This window comes from Ipomoea nil, unplaced genomic scaffold, assembly GCF_001879475.1.
Source record: "Ipomoea nil cultivar Tokyo-kokei standard unplaced genomic scaffold, Asagao_1.1 scaffold3087, whole genome shotgun sequence".
Lineage (NCBI taxonomy): Eukaryota > Viridiplantae > Streptophyta > Magnoliopsida > Solanales > Convolvulaceae > Ipomoea > Ipomoea nil.
Genome location: NW_017619515.1, coordinates 867,008 through 875,622, shown reverse-complemented (window position 1 = coordinate 875,622; position 8,615 = coordinate 867,008). Strand labels below are relative to the sequence as shown.

Here is an 8,615-nt window from a genome sequence, read left to right as displayed (position 1 = left end):
TTCGAGGGTGAAGGTTATGGGTTCCATTTTTTGCCTCTTCCCGGTGTCTCGGGAATCCACTATGGCGACCGGGCAGTTATCCCTCGGTCGGGAAGCGTCATCCAATCCACCAAAGATCACGTGGATGGTCGGCTTTCCTGTTGGTCGGCTGCTAGATGGGGGGTCAGGGTCCCGTCGGTCATCTCGACGATCGTCTCTACAATCATCTCTTCGGTCCTGACCCGACCGATCGGAGCGTCCATCACGATCAGAACGATCAGAACGGTGATGAGAGCGCCGGTGATCTCTCCGATCGGTATTTTTCTTTGTTTCTTCTCTCTTCACCACACACTTGTCCAACTTCCCAAGATTAAGCAGATCCTCTAACAATTGGCGCAAGTGGGTACATTCCTCAGTGTCATGCCCGGCACACCGATGGTAAGCACAGTGCTTACTCTTGTCTGGGCCGTCTTGATCGGGATGGGGGAGTTTGATGAGATTGCAGGACTGGGCGTACTGCATGGCCTCCGCTGCGGATCGGTTCAGGGCCGTAAACTCACCAGGCCTGGTGCGGGATCGGGGATGGTCGTCACCCGATCGATGTTCCGCCCGGCCGGCCGGTTTACGGGACGAGGACCCGACCTCCTGCGAGCGTTTCATGACGTTCGCCTCTCCGGCGTTGGCATAATCTGTGACCCTTCGGAGGGCCTCTTCGTACGTGGCCGGGGGGTGAAGGATGAAATCCTGATAAAGGTACCCCGCCCGGAGAGAAATGTGGAGCATGTGGGTGGCGGTGGCGTCGTCCATTGGCTCGACTTCCCCGACCGCTGCCTTCTACTTGACAAGGAAGTCAGTCAAGCTCTCCCCTTCGAGTTGCTAGGCCTTTTCCAAGTACATATAGGGCTTTCTCACCACCTTGGAGGTAATGAACTTCCTCACGAACTTGATCGCCAGGGCGTTAAAATCAGCAATTGAGCCCGGCTGCAAAGTTCGGAACCATTCCGCCGCCCGACCAGTGAGCGTGGAATAAAAAGCCCTGCACATTACGGCGTCTGATACGCCCTTCAACATCATGTTGCCGTAGAAATTGTTGACATGGACCTCAGGGTCCGTACGGCCATCATAACTTTTCTCCCCGGAAACCTTCAAGTCAAGCGGGTATGGCTGGGCCATTACCTCTGCTGTGAAGGGCGTTCTCAACAAGGATGACTGGTCGACCGGGGGTGTCAAGGGGTGCTCGTTTCGGAACCGAGCGAACTCCGCCTGGAGGTTGTAGAGCAATCCTCGGGTCTCGTTGAGCTCGGCCGTCTGGGCGGCTTGGGCTGACTCCCGAGCGCGTCGTCGACGTTGAGATCTCGACCCGCTATGTCCGGATGAGGCCTCCTGGCTGGATTCTTGCATCTGCACGTCTCCCGGTTCCTGGCTCGGGTCTTGGGGCCCCAAGCGTTGCCACAACGCCGGTCGGAGACGATCAAAAGCCACTGCCCGATTGACTTCCTCAGGGTCTTCCACTTGGGCTGGAACCTCTGGTGCTTGTTGGGTCTGCCGTGGTGCCTCCATCGCATCAGCACCCCCCGACCCCAACCGCGAACGAGCCGAGCGTCGAGCCCGGGAAGTGGGCTGATGCTGCAGCTCTACTTGTGCGGTCGGGTAAACTGGAGGGGCGGCGGCTGGAGCCGTGTACGCAGGCGTGTATGGTGGGTAACCGGTGGTGTATAATACATCGGTTGACCGGGCCAGTACCCGTACGGTTGAGGTGGAGCGGGGTATGCGTACTGGCCGGGATACTGCAGTTGCGGCTGCTGGTATTGCTAACCGGGTGTCGGATATCCCGGTTGAATGTAGTTCACCGGCTGTTGGGCAACCGGGTATGTATTTGAAGGATGAGGTGGTGAGAGATTGAGGTTGAGGTCCATGGCCTGACCTTGCTGCTGGCTTGGCTGGTGGTCGGATGAACTAGCCGCATCCGCTTGGTCGTCGGCGAAGAGGTTTTGTGCCCACGGATACATAATTGCTAAGAGACCGGGTGCTCGTCAAACGTTGCTTGCTTGCACGGGTCCCCACAGACAGCGCCAAAATGATAGTGCTAATTGTCACGTAATGCGGTAATTAAATAGACACAAGACCAATTAAAGCAATTAAATAACTCTTATTGATCACAGTGAAGGCCCTAAGTACAATCTAAATGGTTGCTCTGAGTACCGACTGACTGCGGTCGGAATTCTCTAACAACAACCTATCGATCGTCCAAAAGTCCCTCACACTGTCGCTATCGCGGGTATTTATAGCCGCGGAGCCGGAGATACAAATCCGGCCGTCCGGCATGCCTCCCACGTAGCAACCACGTGTCGCCTTCCCGGGTGCCCTGCCTGTCAACGCGTAGAGTCGCCACGTGTTTCTCACCAGCTCTCTCGCTAAAGAGCTACCTCTCGGTGGTCGGCAACGCCAATCGGGCATTACCCGGTCGGGAACCGACCGGGTTCTTCACAAGTAACCCGACCTGTAACCTGCAAAGACAAGAAGAAAAGGACGAAAGCACTGGAGTCGGGGTAACATTATGGCAGTCGGGGAATTCCCTACCACAATGGATGAGATTTAACCTTGTTTTTTTACATGGAGACTCCTTGGCATAGGTGAAAAATGGGGTAAGATCTAAGCCATTGATCTAATCTAGATTAACAGCTCAAACTGAAGGAAGATTAAATAAAACGCACTTCCAAGCAACGTTGATGCAAATGATCAAGTGTCTCAAACTTGTGCACCTTAAAGCTGGAAATATACGCACCTTAATAGTTAATTGATACATGTTAATCTAGAAAGTGACGCATTGATTGAATTGTTCTCATTTAAACTCACCTCTATACATATATGATTAACATTGATTGAATTTGTGTTTTACTAAAAAAAAATTTGAACTTCTCAATTAAATTAGTCAACTTTTTTTTTTTTTTTATACAATGTGCATTAATATTCTTATTCTGTAAGATAAAACTAATCCGCATCGGTGAAACCCTTTGAGGGTTGCTGAATTGAAGGAGATAACAAAGATGCAATGATTGAATTGTTGAAGTCATATGGTGGCCTATCTTATGTATGCTCCAATATATTTTGGAAGAACTTTTCACTAAATTTTCCCATGGTTCAATAATTCTGAACTGAAACACTTGTATTCTATCAGGATTTACCGTATAGGAGGATATGGCAATGATCAAATATCAATGGTCACAAACACATTACAGTTAATGAGAGTATTGCAAATTGGTTTTTGGTGCAGACAGAAGGACATATTCTCTGCTGATGGAGCCTCGACTCGTGTTCCTATTGATCTTCCAGGGAGTGTTTACGGGCTCTCAAGTTGAGTTTGAGATTTTCAGGCCGGGGAGGCGTTCTTCCCCTGCGAAACAGAACCGCCAACGCCCTCATCTTCCGGCACAGATCAAATACCTGCAGATTGATTACAGTTATGGATTGAACTAACTCATCCTTGTTTCAAACTTTAGAGTCTCCCTGTTTCTTACCGAGGATGCTTCAATCTCTGCAACGCCTTCGCAATTTTGACCTCCTCCTTGGAGTAAGTCGCAGTATTTTACAGCTTCATCACCATCTTCAAACACCTTTGCAGTTTATATAATATCAGTTCATTGCCAAATCCAAACTAAGCATTTCAGCTCAACTTTCTTCGCTTATGCTCTGGCTTACATATTCTTCTTCAGTTGTTCTTTTATTGAAATGAGGACGCGAGTTCAAGTCTAATTGGTGAGTCTTGAACATATAATATAATGCGTTCTCTCCCTATCAGCTTAAACTTTTGGTTGAAACAGAATGAGTTTTTTCACTTTTGGTCGCACAACTATAAGACGATTTTCACATTTGGTATCTGATATTATTTTACACATTTGATCCTACGATTTTTAAATCATTGCCACATTTGGTCCCTCTAACCTAATTCTTGGTCATCCATGACTTATTTCAAAAGGGTAAAATTTTCATTTTTATTACTTTTTTGTTAACTTCTCGGAGAGGGGATTGAAAATGACAATTTTACCCTTCAAGATAAGTCGCTTGAAGTTTTTTGTCACCAGATCATAAATTAGGTTGGACGGACCAAATGTGGGAAGAATTTAAAAGTCATGGGATCAAATATGAAAAAAAGACCGGCAAAATGAGTCAAACCTAAAACCCATTTGTCATTTGATTTAATGGGTATGTTTTCATGATTAATTGGACACATCTTCAGAGGTTCATTGTTCAATATCCCTAAATTAGCAGAGTATGAATGATGTAAAGCAAATTAAAGCTAGGAAAGAAGAACATGAGAATTACCAGAACACCTTCTCTGACATCTTCAACAACCATCTGAAATTTTGTGCCAGTTCCTGTCTGCTTAGCTTGATTTCTCCACTTCCCACCTTTGGAAAACAATAACCCAAGCTCCCTTTCAACTTCACTGTAATACCAAGAACTCTTCAAGACATGGCAGTCGAAGAAAAAACTGCTCCAAATTTCTTCAAAGATTTTGAATTCTTTGATGCACTCACCTCTGGTTCCTCCGAGTTTTCATCGTACACAACTGGTTTTCCCTATGAGTTAGTACATACACAGGCTTCGACGTTTCCCTCCAAGGATTAGCCTCCAGCACTAGAATCAGATAACAAAGAAGACACCAAAACAGTGAGTCCCAGCTTTCGTTGATTGCCATATTATTCAAAAAAAAAAAAAAACGAGATCGAGGTATACAGACATAACATCTATAAGAAACCAGAAACCAGAAACCAGAAACCCTGTTGCAATGGAGGCACAAGTCTACTGCAAAGCTGGGGAATTTGAGCAGAATAAATGAGTTTATGAAGATGAAATTAGAAGAAGAACGAAAGGAAAGTGCAGAATATACCATCATAGCTGCTGCTATCAAAACCCTGTTGAAGATGCCTCCGCATGTCGTAGGCGCGTGACGACACTTGCTTTACAAACTCGCTCGGAGTCCCCGGAATAGTACCGTCCATTCGAAGCGCACTCTCCACCTCCTCATCTCGCCGCCGACCTTCTTCTTCTAGGTCGTCTCGCCGCCGACCTTCTTCTTCTAGGTCGTCTCCGCCTTCTCCGCCGCCTAATTTACAATAAGCTTCCGCCAGTGTTCTCCTCCGATCGATGCCATCACTGGTACGCCCGAACGAGCTGCGCGGAATACCGGAGGAGAAGGATAGGCGTAACTGACGAGCGAGCTTAACCTTGGAGGACACAGATATTCGCCGCCGGTGATGATGGTGCCGGAGAGGCTTTCCGGGAGGGAGAACGAACGACGGCGATACCGACGAGAGAGAATCCATGATCCGAAATCCAAATCTCAGAACAACGATTGCTTTCCTCAACACTCCACACTCAGATCCAATATATGGAACGAAAGTAGAGGGAATTCGATACGTAACAGAAAACGGATTGGAATTGAAGAACGGAGAGGGTTGGAAGGTCGAAGAAGGAAGTTCAAAGAAATCTTGCTATTCACTCCATCTCTGTAGATATTTTTTTTCTCTGATTCCAGGTGGGGCCAAGTTGAATCTGAAGAAGCCAGAAGCCCAGAAACCGACATGTCACTGGTCAAATCTGGTGCCTCAAAAATTTCATCATTTTTCCTAATTTCCGGGAAGAAATTCAAAACAGTGAAAGATATTTTCATTTCTCAGCAGAAACAATAGCATTTTATTGCAATTTTTATGAAGCAAATACAACAGTCAACTCAGAATACACACCAGCATTCATTCAGCAAGCAGATACAAGTACAATATCAGAGCAAAAAGCCCGAAGTGTTTGTAAACGATGAAAATATGTACAACCAAATATAGCAGTGAAGATCATGGAGTTCATTAATGGGAAAGCTTAAAATACAGGACAATGATGATAGCTAGGACAAGAGCAGCAATTATGCCACCGACAATCATCTTGTTACGGCTGATGCGTCTGGACATGGAGGTCAAGACCTTCTTGCTCTTGTCAATGGCGTCATCCACACCATGAAGCTGCAAAACAACGCAATCTTTTCATGAGTTGCAGTTCCTTGGAGAGATTTAAGGAAGAAATTGAGTTTCAGAAGACGCAAACAGAGGCAAAATCAACTTGAGAAGACAAAAGTGTTGTGTATTAAATTGTGTGGCGTGCCTTGTTATGGGAATGTAATAGCGTTTGGCGCTGCTGGTGGAGGTCTTCAAGAATTGAGATGCCAAGGTCCTCTGTCTCTAAAGCAACCCTCCGGCTCTCCTTGATTCTCTCGCTGGAATCATTCAGCCTCTCGGTTGACATTGCCAATCGCCCCCTTTGATTTGAAGCCTGAAAAGATAATCATCATCTGTTAAAAGGAAATCGTAGAGAGCAAACAAATAATTTGATGTTTTGGCATTATTTCTATAAACAAGTAAACACAAAGCTCCATATCTAATGGACTGATGAATCTCGTGATCTCATAATGGTATAATATGCCTGTTTCAAGTGTTTTAATGAAAGTTTCTAAACGTTACACAATGCTTGAATTAAAAATCATCTGCACATCGATCTGTCACCTGCATCAAATATACATTTGTACGACTGGAGAAGGAAACCAAAACAAAGATTAACATTTGCACATACCGCATGTGCATCTGCCATTTCACCCTCCAGTAATGCATCATGAGCAGCTTGATTAGAGCTACTAGACGTTAGTTTTTTCACTTCCCTTTTCAACATATTAAGGTCCGATTTATACTCCCTTAGCTTGGCAAGAAGCACAGCTTTTAAACTCGGTTGCAAACTCCTCGCCTCAAGGTCCATTTTCCGAATCTGAGGAAATGCACATCAAATCATACCACGATTTAGACCAAGAAGAAACTTTACATACCAATAAGAACCAAAAAAGGGGAGCGGTTACCAGCACATCCGCTTCATCCAATCCCACCGTGAGCTCGGTAACCTGCTGCTTCCTAGGCTCTTATTGTAACAAACAATGGCAAAAGTGAGTTTCATAAATCATAATCCCCACCAAATAAGAGTCACAGAAAAGAAGTCATAAATCTTTACACATGATTTACAACACACCCTAAGGCAAACCAGTGGCAAAGCTCCCAGCAGGAGCGGCCTATTGACTTTCTTAGTTTGAGCTAATCAATTATAGGCAACCTAGGCTGCTTTATTTCCTTGCAGGCCTAGCTAGGATCACAGTTTACTCAATGCACACCCTTGAGTACTGATTGCGAGTTTCCCTCTTCACTCAAAAATTAAAAACCAGTTGCAAAGAAACAACAAATCTTACTAGATGGCAACCAGATTTTAAAAAAATCACATAGTATGTGAAAGCTGCCTAATATAACTAAACTGAAAGCTTATTACTTGAAAAGAAATACATTAAACAGCTTAAACATGATACAAAATCCTATCGCAGGGATTTAGAATGTAAATCCACAAAAGGAACACACTAAATTTGCAGAAAGTAAACGCAGATCCCAAGTTGAATTGATACCTCCGATGGGGAGAAGAGCAGCAGAGCTGCATTTCTTAGACAAATTAACGGACAGCTCACAGTACTGTCTCTCGTATCCTTCAAACACCTCACTCATCTCTTGCTTAATTCAATTCCACCTGAGAAGCTTGAAATTAGATCTTTCGATCAAATTCATGAATTCAAAGTAGTAACGACTGCAATTCGGTAAAACCTAGATCACCGACAGGCTTAAGAAACTACAAGCGAAGAACAATTGATCCAACAAAAAAGGCCTACAGATTCATAAACCGCTCTGTAATAAATGTAGACTTATCAGTACCTGAAATGGTAGGAATTGTGAACAGACCCGAGAAAACTCAGAGAAGAACGAGTTGACTGTGGCTTGACTCAGTTGCCGCAAAAGAAAAATGCTTGTCACCCTTGAACATTAGAGGAAAATAAGAAAGAAATAAGTTTCAAATTGCACACGGACTGAAAATGCAATTAGCACACTGAAAAAAATTGTACAATTAAGTCACTAAACATTCTAAATGTATAAAATTTTACATGATAATCTATTTCATCAGGTTACATACTTACTTGGGAGGTGAATTGACATTTTAAATAAATTTTAATAATAAACTTTAAAATTAAAAATAAAAAAGATATGTATCCGTCTCTAACCGGAGACGAAGGAGGAGGAGGGCGGGAAAGGGAGTGGCCGGCAGCCACCCAAGCGTTTTTTATTTTGGTTTTTTTTGTTTTTTGTTTTTTTTTTTTGTACATAAAATTTTTAGTGCGATTCGTATACCGTAAGTTGATAATTATGAAAATTACAAAATTTAGTACAAATAATAGAAAAGACTCTAAAGTATATTATCCATACACAATTTTTTTTTTTTTTTTGAAAATCCATACACAAATTTTAGTCCTATACTAATATATTGGGATGTGTTGTTTGGCACTCGTGTTCAATAATCAATAGTAGCGTGAATAATATATACGGAGTATTATTTTTTATTGTATTAGATAATAATCAAATGTATCATATAAAGGCATACCTAATATTATCAAAAGAAAATTTATTAATAAATTATATAAAAAATTTAGTCAAACACGCATGAGCGACTTATTGACCTTTTTAGTTTAAACTAGTTAACCATGAACAATCTAAGGGTGTGTTTGGTTCGTA

The 8,615-nt window shown here is 43.6% G+C and overlaps 2 protein-coding genes across 5 annotated transcripts; both read right to left on the bottom strand.

Moving 5' to 3' along the window:
• Positions 1 to 3,040: 3,040 nt before the first annotated feature.
• On the bottom strand, positions 3,041 to 5,565 carry LOC109166283. Its single transcript, XM_019315220.1, has 5 exons — positions 4,871 to 5,565; positions 4,518 to 4,617; positions 4,303 to 4,426; positions 3,498 to 3,593; positions 3,041 to 3,423 (listed from the first exon to the last, which is right to left on the bottom strand). The coding sequence occupies exons 1-5, from the start codon at positions 5,304 to 5,306 to the stop codon at positions 3,298 to 3,300; spliced, it is 882 nt and encodes a 293-aa protein (XP_019170765.1). The 5' UTR covers positions 5,307 to 5,565; the 3' UTR covers positions 3,041 to 3,297.
• Positions 5,566 to 5,652: 87 nt separating this feature from the next.
• Positions 5,653 to 7,872, bottom strand: LOC109166284 (vesicle transport v-SNARE 12-like). 4 transcript variants are annotated; one of them, XM_019315224.1, is made up of 6 exons: positions 7,764 to 7,872; positions 7,463 to 7,581; positions 6,875 to 6,933; positions 6,598 to 6,786; positions 6,133 to 6,300; positions 5,653 to 5,993 (listed from the first exon to the last, which is right to left on the bottom strand). In XM_019315224.1, the coding sequence occupies exons 2-6, from the start codon at positions 7,557 to 7,559 to the stop codon at positions 5,841 to 5,843; spliced, it is 666 nt and encodes a 221-aa protein (XP_019170769.1). In that variant the 5' UTR covers positions 7,560 to 7,581; positions 7,764 to 7,872; the 3' UTR covers positions 5,653 to 5,840. The 4 variants fall into 4 exon arrangements, with proteins under 4 accessions (XP_019170769.1, XP_019170766.1, XP_019170767.1 ...); XM_019315221.1 differs by having other exon boundaries at positions 7,758 to 7,865; XM_019315222.1 differs by having other exon boundaries at positions 7,463 to 7,589; positions 7,764 to 7,861.
• Positions 7,873 to 8,615: the final 743 nt, after the last annotated feature.

Excerpts from the sequence above, each read along its gene's own strand:
- LOC109166284 (XM_019315224.1), bottom strand. The coding sequence starts at position 7,559 with ATGAGTGAGGTGTTTGAAGGATACGAGAGACAGTACTGTGAGCTGTCC. Across the intron at positions 6,787-6,874 it reads TGGATGAAGCGGATGTGCTG|ATTCGGAAAATGGACCTTGA; the intron begins GTAACCGCTCCC and ends GCATTTCCTCAG. Across the intron at positions 5,994-6,132 it reads TATTACATTCCCATAACAAG|CTTCATGGTGTGGATGACGC; the intron begins GCACGCCACACA and ends GTTGTTTTGCAG.
- LOC109166283 (XM_019315220.1), bottom strand. The coding sequence starts at position 5,306 with ATGGATTCTCTCTCGTCGGTATCGCCGTCGTTCGTTCTCCCTCCCGGA. Across the intron at positions 4,618-4,870 it reads TGATAGCAGCAGCTATGATG|TGCTGGAGGCTAATCCTTGG; the intron begins GTATATTCTGCA and ends ATCTGATTCTAG. Across the intron at positions 3,594-4,302 it reads ATGTCAGAGAAGGTGTTCTG|GTGTTTGAAGATGGTGATGA; the intron begins GTAATTCTCATG and ends TAAACTGCAAAG.